The 25,930-nt window shown below is 39.8% G+C and overlaps 1 protein-coding gene across 1 annotated transcript in view; it reads right to left on the minus strand.

Moving 5' to 3' along the window:
• LOC147150553 (SH3 and multiple ankyrin repeat domains protein 2-like) overlaps window positions 1–25,930 on the minus strand; it is a 239,698-nt gene that overhangs the window by 157,809 nt on the left and 55,959 nt on the right. The window contains exons 3-9 of the mRNA XM_086024819.1: window positions 25,481–25,684; window positions 24,840–24,911; window positions 14,137–14,245; window positions 11,123–11,274; window positions 6,866–7,033; window positions 5,868–5,984; window positions 1,411–1,488 (exon numbers count right to left, since the gene is read on the minus strand). Of these exons, the coding sequence (XP_085880945.1) occupies window positions 1,411–1,488; window positions 5,868–5,984; window positions 6,866–7,033; window positions 11,123–11,274; window positions 14,137–14,245; window positions 24,840–24,911; window positions 25,481–25,684 (900 nt within the window). The remainder of the gene's footprint in view (window positions 1–1,410; window positions 1,489–5,867; window positions 5,985–6,865; window positions 7,034–11,122; window positions 11,275–14,136; window positions 14,246–24,839; window positions 24,912–25,480; window positions 25,685–25,930) is intronic.

The raw sequence follows: 25,930 nt of genomic DNA on the forward strand, positions 1-25,930 counted from the left end.
GTGTAATCATACCTAATCACATGATTTCCATAGTTAACTTGTGAGTAATTGCAAATTAGTTGCACATTTTATATCTCATCCAAATGTACAATAAAACATATTTTATGTTTTTTATACTTGTGTTAATTAACATAAAAAACAAATATGATTACCTAATATAAATATGGCTTTATCTTTTTACTTCATTCATAAAGTTATTTGAAGTTAAAAAGCTACACTATACATTTAAAACGTAAAAAAGTGTAAAACCTTGAGGCAGATTCGTGTTGAGGTATTTTCTTCTGCCACTAGGTGGCATTAGCGTTTCAAATCGGATGTTTTTGACAGGAACAGTACTTTTCAAAGTAAGAGCAACTTAATTGGAACATGATGGAACTTATGGACCAATGCCCATTTTGTTCATTGTACAACACCAATGATGTTACACAAGCAATATTCAGAAGTTGCTGAAAGAAATACACCTCAAGTCTAAAACGCAAGTGACTTGGAGTTGTTCATTCGGCTCTTTGCTCTCAAAGGGGTCTGGGAGTGCCCATGCAGAACCCTTTGAGAGCTGTAGCAACCTAGCTTGGTGCTAACTGCGAAACAGCAGTCAACCAATGGTGTTTTATTTTAATGAATGTGTTTTAATACCATTTAAGGCCTCAATTTTCACAGTCCATTTAGTGACTTTTAATGCATTTTATGACCCACGGAAATCCTGTTATACAGATGACAGTCTGTTGCTGTTGATGTGCCTATAACTGACTTTTTTTTTTACTTTTAGCCTATTAACATACAGTAGTATTACATTATTTGTGAAACCTACACCATATTAAAATGTGAACAAACCTCTGTGCCGATATACTAGTGTTTTATATTATACTTTTTCCAGTAACATTACATTTTTATTCTTTCCTGACATTTCACAAAAATATTAGGTGTTTTTTTCTCTCAACTTTTTTTCAAAATTCTTTTCAGTGTTGGCCCCTAATATGCAGTTAAATGTCAGCTTTCTTCCTTTCCGTCATGGCCTAATATTATAAAATAAAATACACAATTATTTAAGAGCATTCAGGAAAAAGTACAAAAAATGCTCTGAATACCATCAAGGAGCTAAAATTTGAGATGTTTAAGCTGATCAAATATATTTTCATGCCACAAAATTAGCCCACAAACGATCTCAATAAATAAAGTTAAAGACACACGATTTCCCACAAAATCTCATTCAAATGAAACACATCTGAACCAGTCTCATCTAGAAAGAAATTTGCAATCCCTTGTAGCAGCTGACCTTGACCATATTGTGCTGTTACCATGGAAACAATGTGAAATGTACCATAAATGCGTTGCCTATGTGCGGAGAGCTGAAATCAATTTTCATGATTAACATGCAATGTTTTTTTTGCTTTATTCTATTTTTAACTCTACCTGAAAAGGACTCTGGCTGTTGTAGTTCCTCACTTCTTTATCAGCGCCACGGACAAGCAGCACCTTTGCACAGTTATCCTAAGGAAGAAAGAATACATATTTCAAGACAGAGGACAGGGATGTAAGACAACACTGAGGCTCTTCAACTCTCCTACTTTGGTCAGGAGAAAGGTCGCTTGTCTTCCAGTGAAATTTGAAGAATTGTCCAAAGCAAAAGAAGTCAGTTGAGGAAGAACTGCTTAATATCATCCCATCCCTGGCACAGGGAGAGGAGAGGCAACACAACATCTACCACCTGTCAGGAATGCAGCCTCGCTGGCTGCTTAGTGTGTACGTATCTATTCCTCCACTCCAAAGACAGAGAGAGGGAGGACGAGAGAAATCGAGAGAGAAGAGCGAGGGAGAAGAACAGAGAGATGGAGACTGCTGAGGGGCTTGAATCTGCTGCACAAATCGCCCACAAAGTGCTCAACCACGCATGGACTGTGCACACACACATGCAAAGACTTTTTTTAGATCCATAACAAGCTATTGAGGGTTAGAAAATGGCTCATACTGACACTGACTATGCAGATACTGATACATACCAATGTTGTTAGTATTCAATAGTATCACAAATTCAACATCTAAGTGTTACACTGACGCTGGTGTCAATTTTATTCACACGTTTGATAACACAGTATTAGATGACCTCAGAAACAAATGTGGAACATCGCAAGTGTATTTTTGCTAACAGATTACAATAATGATACTGCAAGGAGAAACATGATTCTATTACGGTACTCAATAGATACAAAACCACCATATCCCAATCATATCAGGCGCTGGACTTGACTATTTTCAGCCATGTGTCATGAGTCATCTTCCAAACCGCTTATCCTGTAAAGGGTCGCGGGCAGGTGCTGGAGCCTATCCCAGCTGACAATGGGCGAAAGGCAGACTACACCCCCCGAACTGGTCGCCAGCGGGAACTGAGCGGGAACCCATCCCACGCCGCCCGCACACAACTCAGGCGTGTGTACCACTACACCCGACTATTTTCAGCCATTCCCTCAATTTGACATTCTATATGAACTTATGTGTGTTGTACAAGTTACATGATCAAAGTTAAGCAATCAAATAGGGTTAGAAGAACTTTCATATCGTGCTAAGGAACTCAAACCTGCTTGGGCACAAGACTCTAGCAAAGCTGACACCATTTTTTGTACTGGTTGAGTGTTTTTCTTATTCCTATTCATTTGTCAAGGAATAAGCACTCACACAGGGCATTCTGTGCTCTAGCACTAGATGTCCTCCAAAAATTTGTGTCCACAAACTGTACTTAATAAAGGACACACATCTTCTCTCACAATTTAAAACAGCTCCCAAGGGTCTTGTGATGTCTGACATGCTTTTGTCCAGATACCCGAAGGATCAAGAATTGCATATTGTAAATAATTATACAGATACTGTTTTATGCCTTTTTTATGGACCAATAATAATTCCAGCTTTCATTAAATGATGATCAATGATGACCAGTGGGCTAGATTTCACTCAGTTGGTCTTTGGGTGTCCTCTTTTGCGTCGCTTGATGCTGAGTGGGCGTTTCGACCAGCTGCTTTTTTAACATGTAACATCTGATACAGTGGGCCTTATTTTCTAAAAGTAAAAACGGGCACAGCCTCATTTTGGTGCCAGCGCAAGTCTAGTCTACCATGTTTGGGAGCCGTGTTGCGGCCCTCTGGGCATTCTGGTGCACGGAGCTACCTTGTCCCTGATAATTTGGTAGGCCGTGCCGCTTACTAGCCGTTCCAGTGACCGAGGGTGTTTTCTATTACACGCCCCTTTACATCTACTAATTTGATTACAAAAAGTAGATTAGATTTTAGACGATGCGGTTAATGCGATTTTGGTGTGTTTGATTGAAGCGCAGACAGACAGATTCGGTTCTCTGCGGACGTGAGTGGTGGATCGCAACGGATTCCGTTCATAAATATGACAACAGCATGCATGGGACAATCTCGTGGGTGCAGGGCAGTCTCCAATTGCCCACGTCACATGCATGGTCAACTCTATTAATGGCAAGGGGAGTGTCTTGAATTTTACCTGTAAAAACACTCCGAAGTTAATGCTGATTTGTGCATTGCACACATGTGAGCGTGCACGGAGATCAGTAAATATGTTATCCTCTGGGCTTCAGTATAGTCAAAAACTGACCCAAAAATTATGAGGGTGAAATGTAGCATCTCAATCATGTGCTACACTGCAACTAACTGATTTTAGATCACTAAAACCAAAGTAATTTAAATCCCTTTACCGTAGAAATAGTACAATACGACTTGAAATCATTAAAGTTACTTTGGAATTGTTCTACATGACTGTTGACCTGTTGTAGCAAGACACTTGGACAGAGAACAAATCATTTTGGGAAAAATCTCCACACACATTTTGTGAGTCCCTGTAATGTAATTTCATAGATTTGTATTTTGAAGTCATTATACATTTTTGAAGATAATTTGTGAAAAATGTAAAACGCCTAAGACTACTAAATTGAGGGAATACAGTTTTTCACAATGTCTGCCTTCCTGGTATTCTGGCCATGTTAAAATGGCTGCCGAGTGACGTAGTTTGGTAACAAATCTATGAAATTCCATTACAGGGGCTAACAAAATGTGTGTCGTACATTTGTAGTAAAATGATTTGTTCTTTGTTCAAGTGCCTTGCTACTGGTTTAAAATCCTCAATGGCCTTTTCAGACAACAACAACAACAACAACAACAGCATCAATAATAATGATAATAAAAATAATAACACATTTTATTTGTATAGCACCTTTAAAAACACGTGTTTACAAAGTGCTTTAACAGACCAACGAGAACACACATTCCAGACAACAAAATGCAAAAATCAACCGAGATTTTTACATTTAGGGATTAGGAATTGGCATTTGTGGATGTGAAAATTGTTATGTTCTTGGACGGTGTTGCTGTTCATTCGACTTCTGTTTTTTCAGTTGCTCTGGTGACCGTTGATGGGCGGGGGTGGAGTCTTCTGCTGCGCACATACTGGTCATTTTAATCAGAGGAGTTAATATGCCCAGTAGCCGTGGAATGGAGTTGTCGGGTTAGTCACGTTGCGTTCTGTCTAAATTGATGCAGTGACACATGATGTTAGTGGAATATGACAAAAGAAGTCAAGCTGAAGCTTTTGGGGGCTTTTTAGCAAATGAGAATTTCATGTTTCATTCCTTTTTGTTCATATACTGTAATTATAACCAAAGTCTGAGTTACCATTACTTTGGAGTCACTTGGTTTACTGCCGACCAAGCAAAGTTAGTTAGGTATTTGATATATTACAGACATCCATCATTAATCATCACATACACTGTGACCTATACTGGTTCAAAATCTGAACATGTTCAAAGACATTACTCGAAAATTGCATCTTGATCTGAATGTTTCCTTTATTAAAAATGTGTTTAGTATTAATTCTCGATTTATAATACACAATTCAACTAACTTCCTGCTGGAGGAAATGCAAAGAGGAAAGATGGTCAAAAGTTCAAGAAACCAATTAATGTATCTATTAAACACGTAGGCACACACAACAGTTAAAACATTGTCTTAAGCGCTGGTTGATGATAGCATTAAATCATTTTGTAGAATCTTTGCGCATATCTGTAAATGGTAACATTAGCACTGATATTAGCACAAACACAGCATGTGAGGTGTCAAGGAGAGTGTATTAATGGGTGATCGGTTGTAATGTCATAATTTTCTATCAATGCTGTCAGTGATCGGATCCGCAAAATAAGACATTAGAGTGAACACAATCTTGTTCATTTCTGGGGACATTTTATGCTGTCATCGTTAGTAATCCAGGATAACTCAGCACATAGTTGGATTTCAAATTTTTTAACAATTTTGGAGGTTTGTTTTTTGTTTACTTTATTTTTTTTGTGTGTGTGTGTGGGAGGAGGCGGGGCGGGGGTTACTAATCCTCAACCCCCCCACCATTTTCGGTGTATTGAATGCTTATAAGTGTTTTGGGAATCATTTTTGGTTTAATTATCATTGTTTTCCCCAATTCATTTCAATGGGCGTCAATTAGGCCTATATGCAAACTTTGGCTATTCATGGGTCAGGCCGGTCCCAATACCCCGCAATAGCGGAGATCGACTGTACAGTAAATAAACCAGTTGTTTAAATATATTGATAGATCGGTCCATCTCCTGACGATCGGTTATAGTTTTTTGTTTGCTTGTTTGTTTGTTTGTTTGTTTGTATTTTTACTCACTGATTAAAAATGTAGTATTTAAGGTACAGTTATTTCTATTGTACCTTTAATATTTTTCCAATATTGTCCCTTATCGTTCCTTGGGCACATGTCTAACTGGATAATCGACACCTCGCACCATAAAAAAAATAAAAATAAAAATAAAATCACAACATTTTACAAACTTTGTGACCACTACTCACCTGGTTATAAAGAGCACAGATGTGTAGGGCAGAGTTTCCTGAGGCATTCTGAGCACTCATGTCTGCCCCATAGAACAGAAGATGCTCCAGGTGTTGCACATGTCCATGTCGGCAAGCCTGAAAACACAAGGAAGCAGCACATATGAAATCCAACCTTAACTTCCACCAGCAGAAAGCGGATGTTGCAGTAACATTCATTTTACACTAGATGTCAGTATGCTGCAAATGACATTAGAACCAGAATGGGAAGAAACCACCCGCAGTTTGAACCCAGCCACTACAAGGTAAAGGAATACCTGTGAGTGAGCAGTAGATTAAAGGCATTAAATGAAGTCAAAATATGAGAAAATGCACCAATCAGCTAAAGAAAAAAAAGAATTACAGTGTAAAAAGAACTGCATTTGTCGAGCAGATCATCAGACATGTTTAAGTGCCTCAAGCAAGAGAATCACAATTCACCCAAATACGTATACTAAACTACAGCCATAGGAGAAGATGGAGTCCCTCCTCTTCTCTTCTCTCTTGTGGCATGACACGAATGAAGCAGCTACATCCGTATCTCCTGATCAAAGCCCCGCGAGAAACGCAAGGCGAAACACCGTTTAACCTTTGGGTGTGAATGTCGCATAAGAACATACTCATACAGGAATTATGCTTTCTTTTGTTAAACCCAGCCTGATGAAAAGCTGATCATATTTGTGTCGGATGTGTGACAGATTTGGGAAGGCGTGAGTGAGATATGAGCAGTCTGATAAAACTGATGGCCTAAACACAGACGTGCAAACACACGCACACAGTGTGGAGATGCTTCTAGAGTTGTCATAGCTGCAGGGCAACTTGCCCAACTTGCCTTTTATCTTCTTCAGTGGGTAGCTGCTGCCACGCTGTGTGTATATATATGCACCAAAAGCAAGCTACTTTAAATAACTAAGCAGCCCAAGTTCCCTCGGTGAAAATGAGTGCAGCTGGTGAAGCTCGTGGTGCGCTTGTGTGTGTACCTGGTGAATTTCATGCCAGCCATTTTCATCCTGGCAGCACACTGAGGCGTGATGGTTCAAAAGGAGCTCACCGCAACCCGGGTCTCCCCCCACAACCACGCTGTGATACAGAGGAGTCAGACCACGACTGTCCTTGTAGTCTGGAGATGCCCCCATCTCCAACAGGGTCTGTAAATTGGGTGCATATGAGGGAGTGAGTGGTGAGTCCACCACAAATAGGACAGAAAAAAAGGCTAGTGTGTGAATTACTGAGCAAACTGTGTCAAACCATTCCAGTTTCTGACTGAGTCACAACTCTGAATTACAAACTGACATAGTCAAGTGTGTTTTTAAGTACAAATAAATGTGCCAACCATGTAGTAAACACTAGAAAAACCTATATTTGATCTTCTCTTTCAATAGTACATTTTAAACAGTGCAGACAATAGAAATCAAGCACGATATTATGCCTCTCAAAACTGAAATGTAGCTCCAAATGTCGCAGTCACAGCAACGTAGAGTTATAACAGTGTATCGGATTGTTATTTCTCGGTCATTAACATGGTTGTATAGCTTGTTGTTGTTAGCCCAATCATTTTTGCCCCTGTTCAATGAAAAAATTGGCAGTCCTGTCCACTATGGTGTTCAAGCGACAATGACAGGGAAGGACAATGATGGCGCTGTGCCAGTGGATACAGGAATTGCACAAACTATGGAAATTACAGTGGAACGTACAATACACGTCGCTGTCATCTCTGTCCTGGCTGCCTAAATTGTGTGACGTAAGTGCCATTTAGTCAGCATCACGAGAAAAAAGTGTGTATAACTGCAAAGTTAACTTATTTAAAGCGGAATTCAACCCAAACATATTTTATTCAAGAATATGTTCCCAGCAGGCCCACTGTTGAAACACGGCATTCTGATTAATTTTGCGTTTGTGCAATATAAGTTAAGCAGCAAAGTGCACCCCTTTTTAGCCATCTCCGGGGGTGGCCATTTTGTCCTCTGTCGACTGAAAATAACATCACAACTGCTCACAACGACCAATCACAGCTGACCTGTTTTCTGAATCTGAGCCATGATTGGTCGTTGTGAGCAGTTGTGATGTCATTTTCAGTCGACAGAAGACAAAATGGACGCCCCCAGAGATGGATAAAAACGAGTGGATTAACACTTATTCCACAAACGTAATATGTATCAGAATGCTGTGCTTCAACTAGTGGGCTTGCATAGAACATGTTCTTGAAAAAATATGTTAGCATTGACTTTCCCTTTAAGCACTTACTGTACATGACAGGTAACAAATGTTAAAAAGCTTGATGAATGACAAAACAGTAGGACTTCCTCTCCTTACTTCCATATTAAACGTCTATGTCATCATCAAAGGGTAAGTGTTTTTTTTAATCGTTTGTTGTAGTCATTATTATTATACAGTGGTTTGTGGTGCACGCTAAAGGCCGGATGGCATGTGTGGGAATTTAAAAAGGCCAAAGGGCTTGATGGCTGCAGGAAATTAGTGGTAACCGAGGTCGAAGGTCCACCTTGGAGAAGGTGAACAAAGAAATCCAGTATGTGTGGGTACAGGCTACTGGACGGGGTTGTGACATTCTTCAACTAGCGTAAAACAGGGCAGGCGCTCCAACTGGCCTCAGTCCATGGGCTGTTGGAGCAGCGCACAATGTCGAGACTCATCACCTCCTATCTGGCATTTGCACGCTTGGCAAAATCAATATATTTTAAACATCTATATATCTATATACGGTGTTGGAAATTTCAGCGGGTCACTCACTTGGGATGTAAGATCAATCATTAGTTCACAAAATACAACTATTTTCCAATACGTGTTCATTTAATCTTTCAAGAAGGCATCCAATGTAAATAAAGACTCGCACAAGTTGATTGAATTTGCTCGTCTATTTCATTCAATCTCTGAAATACAGGAATCAGACAAGGTCAATGGTCTATACTACCCGCTTCAGCCAGTGTAAATCCTCTAAATTAATGTGGACAACAGTACAAGGTAAGATCATTTTGAATTCACCAAAACGGCCGTAGATCGATTAAATAAGTCTTTTATTTATCGCCGACCATGTAGAATGTTTCCAAGTCTCCAAAAGTATTTATGTATTCGGTCGTAATTATCTCTTTGTTGTCTCCGCACCGTACGTGTGTGTAAGACCACAGGCACGGCAAGTAGATGTATTGATAGTCAAATTGCCTTTTTATCATACTATTTTAATTACATAACATAACAAAATATTAGGATTTAAGTGTTTAAATGTTAAGTGTTTTATCCATGCACTTTAATAGCGTTAAGGATTTATCTTTATGTTTCTTTATGTGAAATCACATACAGGTCTGCCCAGCTCTGCACTACAGGTTATTCTGCGCGTTGTAAAGTCAATATGTAATGCAGGTTTATATGCAGCCTTAGAATGCCCTCCTGTGGTTGTTTGGTGTATTGTTTGCTGACCTTGAAAAGGAAAGGGATACGATATAATGTGTTAATAATTTCACACATAAGTCGCTCTGGAGTATAAATCGCACCCCCGGCCAAATTATGGAAAAAAAAAAAACGTGACTTATAGTCTGGAAAATACGGTATATAAGTGCCAATGCTAAGATCATCCAAGTGTCACTTTAATGCTTGGATTTCTGAGGTCAAATTCTACAAGGAAATGTATAACTGTCTAAAATATCAAAGCTGATAAAATATACAAGGAACATGTTAATGGATGAATATTCCAATCATAAAACTGCCTTTTCACAAAGATCAATGGGATTGAATGAAATGTGAAACAAATGTGCCATGCCAGGAACATCAGACTGCAAAGGGTCATGTTGAGCATACGGCTAGAGAATAGCAAGTTGTTTGGGTGCCCGTGGAGTCGTCAGAAGACACTTCCGCTTAACAATGGGAATCCGACCTCGAGATGTTGATGAATAGCACGTGTGTATAAAACACGAAAAAAGCATAGGATTAAAGTTTATGGGCCTCCTTTACTGAAGGTTTTTTACGTGTAAAAACGGGTGCAAACTTGATTGCTCCTGCAAACAGATGTGGAAGCTGACCCAGGAATGAGCCCCCCTAAGCAGGCAACACATTTGTGCATTATTTTGAGTATATGCAAACAGATGAATTTAGCACACTCAATGTGATTTGTCAAGCCTGAGATGAATTGCAATGACTGATTTTGCATCTTGAAATACTGTGTCGGAAAGGTACAAACTGGCAGTGCTGCACAGGCAAAATGAAAGGTGGCGGGTGAACTTTTCCACTCATGAAAACATTTTTGAAATGACAGAAATAAAAATTATCACAATACTGTATAGCAATTGGGCGGCACGGTGGTCGACTGGTTAGCACGTCCGCCTCACAGTTCAGAGGTCGTGGCTTCGATCATGACTCCGGCCTCCCTGTGTGGAGTTTGCATGTTCTCCCCGTGCCAGCTTGGATTTTCTCTGGGTACTCCGGTTTCCTCCCACATTCCAAAAACATGCATGGTAAGTTAATTGGACACTCTAAATTGCCCATAGGTGTGATTGTGTGTACGGTTGTTTGTTTGTCTCTGTGTCCCTGCGATTGGCTGGCAACCAATTCAGGGTGTCCCCCGCCTACTGCCCGAAGACTGCTGGGATAGGCTCCAGCACGCCCGCGACCCTTGTGAGGATAAGCGGTATGGATAATGGATGGATGGATATATGTCTAGCAATTGAGAAATGCACATTTGGAGCATCTGAATGTTAAAGCAGCATTGGGCAAGGATTCGACCTTAATACAATTTTTCACAACTCTTTTAATGAAACATTGACTTACAAGTAGTTGAATGGGACTTTTGTCATGCCATGGGGGGGGGGGGTTCTAACCCGGTTGAAGACACATTTCGCTGGCTTTTGATCAGACCTGAAATTTTCGGTTATTTTCGGTGTCAATTGTATATAGTGTTTTATGTTCATTTATTGATCAACACTTGTGTATTATGGCCTTTTTATTGTTTATTATTTTATTATTATGTATTGTTTATCGTTTGTAAAGTGCTTTGTTACAGCTCCAGCTGTTATAAATAAAATTTTATTGGATTGTATTGTACCCCAAAAATATTGCAGTGATAGCTTTCTTTTCTATAAATGTGTTTTGTCGTCCACTATCACGTTCAATTCGAACAACACAACAAAACCGACTTTTCCATACGTCAGCCAACAAGCGTACGCAATCTGTTCAAGTGAGTGAACACGCAATTGGGAACTTAGTGAATCAGGCCCTATATGTTCTCTTACCGTGAGCGTAATCTGGTTCTTGGAACGTGCTGCTTTATGGAGGGCTGTCATACCGTCTTTGGCTCTGAAGTCCAAGTGAGCACCCCCATTCTTAAGAACTTTGATCATCTCCACCACGTTATCCAGATGTGCTGTAAAGGTCAAGGGGCTCTCTAGAGGCAACACAGGGATATAGAGTGTGATGGGTGTTTAAATAGCAATGTTACAGTGTTCTTGGGTATACACTATACAGTACATCAACATAGCTTCAGAATGTTTCTTGCACATTTTTATTCATAGATTTAAATTTTACAGCCCCTCTCAGGTACACATCGAGAGTAGACAACATGGCTAGCGTGAGGTAAGTTTTGCCCACTAGGCATCCATTGCAGACTGGTTATCCCATAAAGGGGGGTCCCTTCTCAAGGTTTCTTCAACTTAGCCTTTTCTCAACTGTAGGCCTGTGAAGCCGTTTGAGACTATTTTTATGATTAAGGGCTATATAGTATAAATAAACTTCAATTGACTTTATTAACTGACGTGGGCATCTATTTTGGATGCTGCAATGATAGGCATCGATCACCTTAAGGCCACAGCTCTGGTTGGCCATCCCAACAATGGAGGCATGAAACATGGCTCACTCCGACTCAATGTTGTGGGACGTGGTCGAAGGTCTACTGAAGCTGCTTCTGACATGTGAGTACGCCAGACATTACCAGCAGATCCTCACAATATGTTTATGCCTGCCAGGCCAAACCGGCATCTTCCCCCACCATCGGCTGCCACGCTGTGTGTATATATACATACATATATATATACATATACATCTTCATCACCACCCATTTCTGCACCTTTAGTAGTTGACATTCTTCTTTCAATGACTAGGTGCGGGATTAAACTATAATTGCAGATCAAAGTTAGAAAGCTGGGAAAGTTCATCCTCTGTGGTCTGGTGGCTTTAAGTCAATGGCTTTAAGTCAATCTGTCAGGAAAACAATGGAGTGGACGATTATGTTGTCTTTCCCTGTTTGATGAGTAACTGAGAAAGACCATACAAAACTTGATGGTGTTTTATAAATCCTGGTTTGTAACATCAATTTAAATGTCCCATAAGAAACTATGACCCCTTATTTTATGTTACATAAAATCATTCTGTAATTCTTTTGCAGTATTTTGTATTATCAAATCATTGTGAAATATTGATTTCATAATACATAGTTATTATGCTATTGTTCCAATACTAAATGCATTGTATGACATACCGATATCAGTGTATCTCAGATTGTACAGTAGCTATAAATCAGAAGGATTCATCTGCTTCTGGGTCCTGGCAAATTAAGTTAATATGTAGCTACAAATCTGGACGGAAGGATGGACTGACAGACAGATGATATAATGAGAAAATACATTAAGGATAAGACCAGAACTGCGGGAAACACAGTCCGGGGGCCACATCCGTCCTGCCCACAGTCTTGGACCGGCCCTCTCAGTGACCATGAAGTCAAAGTAAAACGTAAAATATGTGGTGTTTTGATTTTGAAAGTTGTGGTTTTATTTTACGTGCATAAGTGGAGATGCTAGTACAAGCGAGGTTGCACACAAAAGCTACAACTTGTGTTTGCAATGTTGCCAACTTAGCAACGTTTTCACAACAACAAAAATGTTAGCAGCATACTTATTTCTTCCACGGTGGAGGGAAGAGGAGCAAGACGGTTTGGCCTGATAAATCTGTATCCAAAACTAAAGTTTCATATACTGTACGTATTGGTGTATTATTGTAAGTCATCACTGTATCATTCATTATGCATCACTTTTAATATTACACTTCCCACTTACCTAAATATTCGGGAGTCCTGACAAGGAATGGCTAGTATGAGTTGGCGGTTGGTGCACAAAACCAGGTCTGCATTTCTAATGTGTAAAGATTTCATTTTAACTCACTGAATCCCAAAGACATATTTATACGTCTTTTCACAGTCCAGCCATTCAGTCCCAGGAACTTGTTAGTATTTTTTTTTTTTTTTTTCAAACGTTAGGGTAAAAGAGGGTCTGAAAATGCCTGGTACTGAATGAGTTTATAAATGACCGCTTATAATTTTGTTTAAAATGTGTATTTCCTAATTATAGAAATACATACGATAACATGTAGCAGTTTATTGAAAAAAGACTTCAGCAGGTACTGTTCAACAAACTACAGGATATATATGATTTTGTGTTGAAAGGTCAGACCAGGAAATAAGACTCTGGAGAAAGTGATAAATAACTACATTTTTTTCAGCCTGTGAGTTCCATATTAGAAATCGTCAAGGTCAAGGAACAAAAAAAACACAAGCAGACATTCATACACAAAAACAAGCTGCACTTAATAATAATAATAATAATAATAATATATTAACAACAATAATAATTATAATACTAATAATTATTATTATATTATATATTATAATGCATATAATAAATATTATATAATGATTATAATGATAAGAATAATATTTATTATTATTATTATATAATTATAAATAGTATATAAATAATAAGGCGGCACGGTGGTCGACTGGTTAGCACGTCCGCCTCACAGTTCAGAGGTCGTGGGTTCGATCCCGGCTCCGGCCTCCCTGTGTGGAGTTTGCATGTTCTCCCCGTGCCTGCGTGGGTTTTCTCCGGGCACTCCGGTTTCCTCCCACATTCCAAAAACATGCATGGTAAGTTGATTGGATACTCTAAATTGCCCCTAGGTGTGATTGTGAGTGCGGATGTTTGTCTCTGTGTGCCCTGCGATTGGCTGGCAACCAGTTCAGGGTGTCCCCCGCCTACTGCCCAAAGACAGCTGGGATAGGCTCCAGCACGTCCCGCGACCCTTGTGAGGAGAAGCGGTACAGATAATGGATGGATGGATATAAATAATAATAATAATTATGATATAATTATAATTATTATATAATTAATAATAATAATAATAATTATTATTATTATTATCATTAAAACAATTCATTGTAATACTTGAAGCTTGTAGTTATCATTTGGTGTGGACTTACCACCAGTGTCACTGTCATGGAAGTTGGGATCGAGGCCTCTTTCTAACATCTTAGATACTTTGTCCACCTGATTATGGAGTATAAGGTCCATAAACTTCTTCAGATTGGCCTGCAAACCAACAGAGGACAATAAATTATTAGAATAAACAATTATTTGTGTCACTGATGGCGTAGTGATACATTCGCCTGACTTCGTTGCGGGCACTGTGGGTTCAGTTCCCACTTGGTGATGGTGTGAATGTCAGTGTGAATGGTTTTCTGTCTCTATATGTGCACTGCGAATGACTGGTGACCAGTTCTAGGTGTAGTCTACCTTTCGCTCGTAGAATTGGAAATGGATGGATGCACAAATATTGGTAAGGCAGGTTAGAGGCTCAGAATTGCTTGAAATAGAGTGACGTGGTGAGTTTTGGACCTGGGCCTTCAGTGGGTATTTGGTGACCTAATCCACCTCTTAACCCCATCAAGCCACAAAACAATATAAAAAACACATTTTTTAAAAAGCATAAAAATCAAATACCCCTCCAGTAGATGACAGAAGGTACTGTACTATAATTAAACTGAATAGCCTATCCACTTTTTGTGAATCAGTTTTGCTCAGTGGTGTGCTGTGAGATTTTTTACGATATAAAATATGTGTCTTCACTCAATAAAGGTTGGAAAACACAGCTCGAGAGTACAATATAGTTAGTCACAATCAATTTTTATTCATATAAAACTTTAAATTAATAAATAGGCAGTGGCTATTTTGCCCTGATCGGCCACTCTCTTGTTAGTGATATTTTGCCATGAACAGCTCTGACGAGTCAATCGCCGGAGCGAGGAATTCTTGGCATGCTGTGAATCGGCTATTTTACCGTGATTATAGGAGGGTGGCCGTGAATAGGTTATTTTAGAGTGATGTCTAGGCTGCCGTGTTACGGTTTGACTGGCTTCCAAATTAACTGGCTCCCGATTCCTACTGTGGCCGTTAGGGCAATGTCAGTCCAGCAATTTTGTGTTTCCTGTCCGCAGATTCTTCACGATCTATAAACACGTAAAACAAAACGGCTTGTGTACAACGCCAGACTGGCTAAAAGAAATTGTAAAAAAGTAAAACAAATAATAAAGTAAAATAAATAAAAAGGTACGGAGTGGTATTTGAACCCGTGACGAGAAGGCATAAAGCAGCACCCTAACCATACCCACTACGTCACAGAGTGGCACATTTTACTCCGCAGAGTTTGTATTAGTAGTTCTTGCGTGATTCACGGCAAAAAAGCTTGGTGGCGAGTTGCCTGTCACGGCAAAATAACCACTCTCAAATAAATAACTTTGAATGCACCACAGGGGCTCATACACAATCACTCTGAAAGTGCCCCCCACAAAATGTTGGTTTGAAAGAAACCACTTCTCAAAGCAGTGTTGGTTTGACCTAGTCTCATAAAGTCGCGCTATGAAAAGAAGACAAAAGACTGTTGGAAATTAATTATTACTTCTTCATTTAAATTAAGTTAATTTAAATAGGTGTGTAGGTCTGTACTTCTGATAGTGTTTGGGCCAGCAGAGAAGGCTTTGGAGGCCCTGACAACACTCCACTGCAACAATGTAGGTGTTTAACAAGAACAGAGGGTGATAAAAAAAATAAATAATTGTTTAAATATGGGGAACAAAACAAAGCTGCTTGTTTTGAAGGAAGAATGTATTAAAAGACTATTGAAAGCAAGAAGCATAAAGGGGGAGGGGACAGAATTTAGAGAGTGGTGACGGTGAAGAATGGATGTTTTTTTTCCGGTTCTGCTCCCATTCGCTTTCATTCCAGGCCGCATGATAAAAATAGATAAGAGAACAGCTCCCTCAAGGACAGGAGAAAATGAGGAATGATATGGCAAAAGAAAATCAAGCCAATGAGTAGCAATAATTTCATAGACTGGGAAGAAAAGCCGAGTTTACTAAGACACAAGGCAGAAAACATCCAAAGATCAAATTGGGATCTAAATGTAGTTATTAGTTATCATTTTTGCAGTATAATACTTTCAATATTTTCATCCATCCATTTTCTAGGATCGTAGGTGTGCAGGAGCCTATCACAGAGAGGATGAGAGATGGGGGAACACCCGAAACTAGTCGCCAGCCAATCACAGGGCACAAAGGACACAAAGTCACAGAGGACCATATACTTCCTAACCAGATGTATGACAAAAATGGCAATTTAAATATGTCAATATGTCTATTTTATTTGTATAGCACATTTCATATGGCAAGTATAAATATCGATATAATATAATCAATATGATTAAAAAGCAAAATGGCAACACATTAAAATTGCATATTAAGACAAACAATACAATAAGCAAATAAACAGCAAAGCTAATTCAAAACTAGTGAGTAGAGATATGTTTTCAGATTATATTTAAAGGCCGATATTGTTGGAGATGAACAGGATTCCTACAGGCAAATAGTTCCAAAGTATTGTCCCATAATAACTAAAAGCACCTTCAGCTGGTTTTGGAAATGAAAGGACATGACATAATGGAACCAAGTGGGAGCATGTTTGAATCAAACAGGAGAGGGCCACGAATGGATCCCTGGGGAACACTACACAGAACGATTACATGATCTGATGTGCGGTCACAAAGACAAATGAAAATGAGATATTAATGAGATATGAGGAAAATCAGTTGAGTAGAGACCAGTCCCCCTGAGGCCTATATGGTGTTCAAGGCGATGAAGCAAAATGGTATCAAAAGCGGCATTGAGATTGAGCAGAACCAGGATAGAAACTTTACCACTGACTGAATTCATTTTAAGATCGTTGACAACCCGGGTAAGAGTGGTTTCTGTACCGTCGTTGATTGTAAAACAAGACCGATACTAGAAATAAATAACATTTGTGATAGTTGGTTGATTGTTTAATTGCTAAAATGCCATCTTTTCTAGAATTCGTCAACCAATGGTAAATTTGAGATTGGCCTACAGTTACTGATGACCCATGGCTCAAGGGTGTTCTTTTTTAACAATGGAGTAACTATGGCATGCTTGAGTGAAGTGGGGAAAATTCCAGAGAGAAAAGAGAGATTAATATTCAGGACATCGTACTCCAAACAATCAAAAGGGGTTTAGTAGCTTTTCATTCTTCACAAAGATTGAGTTTTCTATTAAAATACATGAAAAGAACACGTGGAAAGAATATTGTACCATCCACCCATTATCCTAACCGCTTATCCTCACAAGGGTCGGGGGAGGGGGTGCTGGAGCCTATCCCAAATGTCTTCGGGTAGTAGGCGGGGTACACCCCAAACTAGTTGCCAGCCAGTCGCAGGGCACACAGAAACAAACAAAAATACGCACTCACAATCACACCTAGGAACAATTTAGAGTCCAATCAATCTACCATGCATGTTTTTGGAATGTGGGAGGAAACCGGAGTACCCGAAGAAAACCCACACAGGCACGGGGAGAATATACAAACTCCACACAGGAAGGCCGGAGCCGGAATTGAACCCACGACCTCTGAACTGTGAGACGGACATGCTAACCACCGAGCAGCCCCAGAATACTGTACTTCACAAGTAAAATCAGTAACCTGTAAGAATGAGAATACAAACGATACAGATTCAGTAGAAGGCTGAGCCATTTTTTGCCAAGGTTTTGAAAGTGAAAGTGGTTGATTTTCGTTGTTTTACAGAACACTCAAGAATTTAAATAGCAACACCAAGCTGTTCTCTAAATTGTGGCATCCAGGAAAGATGCATTTCTCAGCGTGTAGGCATAGCTGAACCCTGGATGTTGTAGCGATAAAAATGGGCCAAGTAATCATAACTAAGTAACTCAAAATTGAGCCAGAGCCACTGGTGAAACGAACGCCTTGTTTCTTATGGGTAGGTGGCGCGATTAATGTTGGATCTTAATTAATAGGTCTGCTTAAAAAAATCTAGAAAATTTAAATGGTGAAAACAGTTAAACACTATTTCTCCACAATTGAGCACAATATGGTACTCTGTCATTGCACATGTATTCAGCAATTATTTTCAAACATATACAAATGTATTTAGAAACAAATCTCAGAATTCGCTTTACAAGGTCTTTATCAAGCTGATTGTGCCAAGCAAATGTAGTGTGAGCACAGATGGATGGCTGCTCCTTAGATGTCACTGATGAGTCACTACTTAATATCTGGAAATGTCAGGAGTTCATAGACATGCCCCAAATGAATTAATTCATTGGCTTGTTTGATGTAGCTTCTCTACTCTCTGTGTCTTCATTAATCAGATTTCATTTTTTTCCTTAACCGTATAGGAGAACGGCTGCTTATTGGCAGGCTAAGTATGAGCTTTCGTCAACCACAGAGCACTAGACGGTATTGGAAATCTGGATCTGTGACAGATGTGTGGGTCAAGCCAAGAAATGAGCAACAACCCAATATTTGAAGTCTATCCACCCCTCCATTTTCTGCAGGATATTCAGATATGGGTCATAGGGAAGCTGGAGTCAATCCCAGTTAGGGTTGCTAACTCCCTGAAAAATAAATACCTCATCGGCAGGGACGGCCGACCTGACTGCCTTCAACTAGGGATGGGCATATCGATATCAAAATATCGATATTCTGATCCAGAGTCCTCAATTGTAAGTATCGATCCTCAAGATAAAGTAGTGACATTTGCAATTAATTCAACTATATATAATATATTCATTAATCTAAAATTTAGAAGATTGTATTGTTATCCAATCAGAATTTCCAAGGGCAACGAGCTTTCTGCCTTGGCAGAAACTTCTTTGACTACTGAGCAAGACATGTCATAGTAGAGGCTCAAAATGAGCTCACCTTTAATCAGTTCAGAAGAACATTTTCACATATTTGTCCACTTACTCTTCATAAAAGAGAAAAATAATGTAAACATTTTTCTTACATTTTTTTTACTATATTTATAGTTGGTGTAGTATATCGACTGCCTGTGCAGTAAAGATTATGCATATCTGTTTGAACTTGTAATAAATGTAAGGCTGTGTGTGTTCTTTATCTATTAATCATCAGTTTATTACTTTTATGTATTATTCATCTATTTAACGTACTTGTCAATCAATTGTACTTGTTTATTCCACCCCAAAATTATTATATGTTGTTTGTCCATACAATGCTGACATTCATTGCATGTTCCCATATTAACCTTGATCGGAGGGTTAAAAAAACAACTAATTCTTAACATACCATATCTATCTCTGGTGTTGCCTGGTGGACAACAAATTTGTCATGCTGCTTTGTTGACTTGCGCTATCTAATTTGGCAAGCGACATTACCTCGACCAATAAGATACCAGTAAGCGTATCCTGATATGCACGAATGTGCTGTCAGCTCATTGGTCACAGAGCAGGGGAGGCCCTAGGACCCTTACCGTAAATTGTCATATAAAGGGAACTGTTGTTCATTAATTCCATCGACATTTTACAGATTATTTTTACTCTAACGATATTACGCGACAACTCTTTACAACTCAATACGGGACGCGTACTTACATTCCTAAATACTGGACAATTCCGTTTTTCAAGGGACGGTTGGCAACCCTAATCCCAGCTGACTTCGGGTAAGAGTCAGGGGACACCCAGGACTGATCACACAGTACCGCCACTGTCCGCATTCCTGCTGCAAAACCTGAATGACCACATTGCTAATAAACTAATAAAGGCCTAGTCTATTCAGTTCCACTACCATTCTAAATACACACATAGTTATGTTTATTATTTCAACAATGCAAACTTGCATTGCCATTTGCTTTACCTTCCTCTACATTGCTTTCCCTTTACGTCTGGTTGTGTAATCTTTTCTACTCTTTTATACATGCATTTGTGTGTAGCCTCTCAGTGGCTGTCAGATATCCACAAACATTTACACTTTGGCTGCACAACAGGATTGTATTCACTGTGGGATAGCTGCCAAAGGTGAGCCTAAAACAGCTAAGCGGAGGAAACAAATCTTCAAATCACTGAACACGCTTGACTTTGACTCTTGTGCGTGGGACAGAGACGGCATGATAAGATGCTCCGCTGGCAAGGATAAAGGGACTTCTGCTGAGCAGTATATGAACCACAGGTTTTCATACCGCATCACACTGCAACTAGTTGACAAGAAATTAGCACCATACACTTACTGTATTTGGAGTTTGCGAGTTAAAGCATACATCCCTTTTACCTCCAACATACCGTATTTTCCGGGCCATAAGCCGCACCGTTATATAAGCCGCGCCCACTCTATTTTTATAACAGTTCGGAAAAAACCTTAGATAAGCTGCACCTTTATATAAGACGCACCTATATATGATGAAAACTTTTTGATTTACTGCATTTACAGAACAATTATGAACTGCAAATATACATGTATCTACCTGAGCAGATTCTATCCTAACAGTGCCTTTTAACACTCCAGCAACGTTGCTAATTAAAACAGAAGAGAACTAAGAGAAAATAAACAGTACTCATCTTCATTTCACTGCCGACTGCCACTCCAGTTTTTCAGCTAATGTCCACCAGACTCCACCATCTATTGTTCTACTACATTCTACATATGCACTTGTCTTGTTTTATGTTAAAAATCCACAGAATAGCCGCATCGGACTATAAGCCGCATGGCTCAAAACCTAGGAAAAAAGTCGCGGCTTGAAGTCCGGAAAATATGGTAATAGTTGAGTTGCAAAATAAGTTAAATAGCAACATGTGTGTGGTGTTTCTTTGTAGTGTTACATTCAACTATATTTTCAGCAGTATATTTTGTACTTTTCAACATTGCCCTTGCAGTCACATTTTCTCGTATTTCTTTGAATGTTGGATCTGAAAGGATGAATAAGATGCCTTTCTTAATTTTAAAATCTTTTACAGCTTCTAATTCTTGGGGCTTGAGGATCCCAAATGGAGGGCGCTAAATTGTGTGTTCACTGACTCTAACTTATTGCGCACATTGGGGCATATTAAAAACTATACATACTGTATACAGTATCTATATACGGCCAATTATTATGATGACTGTGTGATCCATGCTTCAACTGCAAATCCCAACAGCATGTGGTAATGCTCCTCACAGGTGAAGAAAAAAGTCTACTGGGGCTGATCCTTTTTTTTCCACCATAAATCATTGGGCAGTCGTTGAGCATACAGTATATGGGACGTGTGCCAGTTGTCCCGTTCGCACGTTAGCACGAATCAGCCGAGTTGATAATCAGCTCAATGTCAGTGGCTGTGAAATGCCTCAAAACCCACAATGTGATGCTTTTTTCTTCGAAAGGCGCTTGACCTTAGTACAGATTCCGGAGTGTGGAGGCCAAAAGACACTAATTAGGTATGCGGGAGGATGTGCGCACTGACAGATTCAGATTGAGCGTATAATGTCCACTGTCTCCACCCAGAGTGCGTACATTTCATGAAGGTGCGTAACTGACATAATTAGGTTGATGGGAGAATCTGCGCAGCCCAAAAAATGCATAGCAGTGCGCCTTTTCTGTCTTGAGGACCCGGGAAAATATGTCCCACTGTTGGCACCTGGTGTAAAAATGTTGGTTGAATGAATGAAATTGTTGAATGAATGAAATTGTTTATTAAAGTGGATGTCAACCCCCCAAAATTATTTGCAATAATATGTTTTATGCGGCTTCGCTAGTCTAAACATGGCATTCTGATTAATATTGCGTTTGTGGAATATGAGTTAAGCAGCAAAATCCACCCCTTTTTAGCCGTCTCATGGGGAACCCATTTTGTCACTTCTGTTGCCTGAAAATGACATCACAGATGCTCCGGGCCCAGGTAACGACCAATCACGGCTCACTTGCTTTCTGAAGCTGAGCCATTATTGGTTGTTACCTGAGCCCTGAGCAACTGTGTTGTCATTTTCAGCCGACAGCAAGTGCCAATGGCTGCCCCCTGAGATGTACAAAACCGTGTGGATTTTACTGCTTAACTCCACAAATGATATATTAATCAGAATGCCATGTTTAAACTAGTGGGGCTGCATCTAATATTTTTTTGTAAAGATCATTTTGGGTAGACTCCCTCCTTTAACAGGGACTACACCTTACAACATTGGCACAGATTGCGAAAAATGAGATTAAGTTTGAGCAATTTTGTAGCCTTGTCCTTGGCCAGGATCAACATGCAATAAAGAAAAAACATGAAATAGTAAGGTGATATAAAAAAAAAAAAAAAAAAAAAAAAAAAAGATTAATACATTAGAAAATAATGTACACTCAACAAAAATATAACAGTTTTGTTTTTGGTCCCATTTTTTTATGAGCTGAACTCAAAAATCTAAAAGTAACATCCACAACAGTCCACATACACAATATCCCCATTTTTCTCAAATATTGTTCCCAAACCAGTCTAAATCTGGGATAGTTAGCACTTCTCCTTTGCTAGGATAATCCATCTCACTTCACAGGTGTGCCATATCAAGATGCTGATTAGACACCGTGATTTAGTGGGGGGCTCAGTGTGAACCGGGATTCATCCGTGAAGAGAACACCTCTCCAACATGCCAGACGCCATCAAATGTGAGCATTTACCCACTCAAATCGGTTACGACGACGAACTGGAGTCAGGTCGAGACCCAGAAGAGGACGACGAGCATGCAGATGAGCTTCCCTGAGACGGGTTCTGACAGTTTATAAAGAAATTCTTTGGTTATGCAAACCGATTGTTCCAACAGCTGTTCGAGTGGCTGGTCTCAGACGATTTTAGAGGTGAACATGCTGGATGTGGAGGTCCTAGGCTGGTGTGGCTACATGTGGTCTGCGGTTGTGAGGCTGGTTGGATGTACTGCCAAATTCTCTGAAACGTCTTTGGAGACGGCTTATGGTAGGGAAATGAACATTCAATACATGCGCAATAGCTCTGGTTGACATTCCTGCTGTCAGCATGCCAATTGCATGCTGCCTCAAACCTTGCAAAATCTGTGGCATTGTGCTGTGTGCTAAAACTGCACCTTTCAGAGTGGCCTTTAATTGTGGGCCATCTAAGGCACACCTGTGCACTAATCATGGTGTCTAATCAGCGTCTTGATATGGCACACCTGTGAAGTGAGATGGATTATCTCAGCAAAGGAGAAGTGCTCACTATCTCAGATTTAGACTGGTTTGGGAACAATAGCTGAGAGAAATGGTGATATTGTGTATGTGGAAAAAAACGTTTAGACCTTTGAGTTCATCTCGTAAAAAAATCGGAGCAAAAACAAGTGTTTATATTTTTGTTGATTACAAAATGAGTATGAATGGCCACACCTCTGCAGCTGCTGCAGCATAAGTTTGACTTTTGCAATAATTTTCTTTCAGTTTCTGCTCTCTATGGGATTTTATTTCCTGTGGTAGTGTACCTTTTACTGAAAGTGTCATGTCATGTCATCTTCCAAACCGCTTATCCTATATAGGGTCGCGGGAAGTTGCTGGAGCCTATCCCAGCCGTCAATGGGCGAAGGCAGACTACACCCCGAACTGGTCGCCAGCAAGTCGCAGGGCACACATAGACACTGTCACTGAGCGGGAATCGATCCCACGCTGCCCGCACACAACTCAGGCGTGTGTACCACTACACTATCAGCGGACTTTACTGAAAGTGATGATTGTCCAAATGTTTTGAATTTTAGAGTTCATACGACTTATTATTCTCCTGCCATTGTCATTCTTTTTAATGGACTGATACACAACTTCAGGGCCCAGACCATTTAAGCATTTAAAAACCACTTCAAAAATGGAATTAAATAATAATAATTTGAGAAATTAGGCGGCACGGTGGTCGACTGGTTAGCACGTCCGCCTCACAGTTCAGAGGTCGTGGCTTCGATCCCGGCTCTGGCCTCCCTGTGTGGAGTTTGCATGTTCTCCCCGTGCCTGCGTGGGTTTTCTCCGGGTACTCCGGTTTCCTCCCACATTCCAAAAACATGCATGGTAAGTTGATTGGACTGTCTAAATTGCCCCTAGGTGTGATTGTGAGTGCGGATGTTTGTCTCTGTGTGTCCTGCAATTGGCTGGCATCCAGTTCAGGGTGTCCCCCGCCTACTGCCCAAAGACAGCTGGGATAGGCTCCAGCACGCCCCGCGACCCTTGTGAGGATAAGCGGTATAGATAATGGATGGATGGATAATTTGAGAAATTATAAACATTATATTTTTGAATTATTTTACAATTATGTCATTTTTGTGGCTTCCTGATTGAAAACATTCAAGGCTTGTTGAATGTTGAAATTTGACAAAAACGTTCTTCCGCATTGAGAAACACATTGATACTGTTTTGTTGTAGTTGAGTGTTAAATGATTCCTTTGCAGCCATTAAAACAGCGACCATTTGTCAGTTTAAGATCACTGAGTCTTGATGGGTTGTTTTTGCAAATATGTAACACAATGTTGTGTCATCAGCATACTACTGCCATTTCATGTCGTTGCAAACAATCACTAATTAATTTACATAAAAGCAGAGAACAGAATAGGTCCCAACACTGATCCTCTCCTGACCTGCAGATGGAGCTCTGGTGTAAAAACCGCAATTGTTCAGTAGTGGAATTCTTCATGAGGAAAACAGTTCATTTACAATTTGTGTCGATTCCCAAAGTAAATAGCAAATGTTTTATCCCCTTTCCAGTAGCCAGTTGAAAACTACTGCATTAACCCTCAATGCAAAATATTATCAGGTAATTATACTAAGTACTTTTTTGTACTTTTTTTTGTGTTTTTCCTGTTGCAGGCAAATTCTCACCTTCGAATGAAGTTTGGCAATCTGTTTCTCGTCCAAATTCGGCTGCCTGTAGACTCGGCTCTTGTAGCGAAACTGCAATGATAAAATGATAATGATAATAATGATAGCCAATAGTTTACCATTGGAGTGTTGATTACATCAACACAGTAAGTACTTTGTGAGGAAAATGATAAAACTGAGTCATACATGTGCTAACCCTTTTATAATGTGTTTCTGCTTGTTTCCACTCATTGTTCAGGAATCTACACCAAGGGCTCTATTTTGGTGTTTGGTGTAAATACGGAAAAGTGTGTTACGTATCTCTGAGCTCAGGCAAGTTAGACCCGCAGACGACCGCAAGCAGGCGACTGCGAGAGGGACTGCTGCGCTGCTGTGGGAGTGGTCACAGCTGACTTCAGTAACGGCCAGCCAAAGCTGATCCTTTTGTTCTCTTTAAGTGAGGCACGCTATTCGCTCACTGGCATTTCAACATGACGGAAGCACATTTGCAATGGGCACCTGGCAACCGCCCAAACCTTGATAAACATGTTTTATGATTATGTATGTCTGAAACCCAAGATACATAATTTGCGTATTGTGTATTTTCTACTTGCCAATGTACTGTAATTGGTGCAACAAAAAATATCTAAATGGATGTTTACCTCCAAACATGGAACACCTTTACTGATTGGCTGAGGGTACTCTCGGAGGTTACGTTCTTCGTCAAGAAACTTGCCATCTCTCCCACTGTTGGCAGGCTGGAAAAGGCCATAGTTGAGCACATCCTTCAGGCTCTGATTAAGTGTACACAGGATCCGCTGCTTGGCCACCCAAATTGTTGCGTTGGGGTTGAACCGCATACATTTCTGTTTTTGGGAGTGGGAGAGAGAGCAAAATAAGCATGAAATATCAATGGGATTTAATCATTTTAATTCGAACAGATTAAATATTCCAATCCTGTCCATGACTTTTCCGTGGTACATCACATTTTTCATTGAAAATACAAAGGTTACATTTGGAAGATTTTGACAAAACTCTCTATTGTTCTGGTAAATTTCTGAAACGGCTTCTAAATAGAATTGAAAATGAATTATATACAATCAAAAACTGGT

The sequence above is a fragment of the Filicampus tigris genome, chromosome 3 (assembly GCF_054856515.1).
Source record: "Filicampus tigris isolate MCC_2025a chromosome 3, RoL_Ftig_1.0, whole genome shotgun sequence".
In the NCBI taxonomy this organism is placed as follows: domain Eukaryota; kingdom Metazoa; phylum Chordata; class Actinopteri; order Syngnathiformes; family Syngnathidae; genus Filicampus; species Filicampus tigris.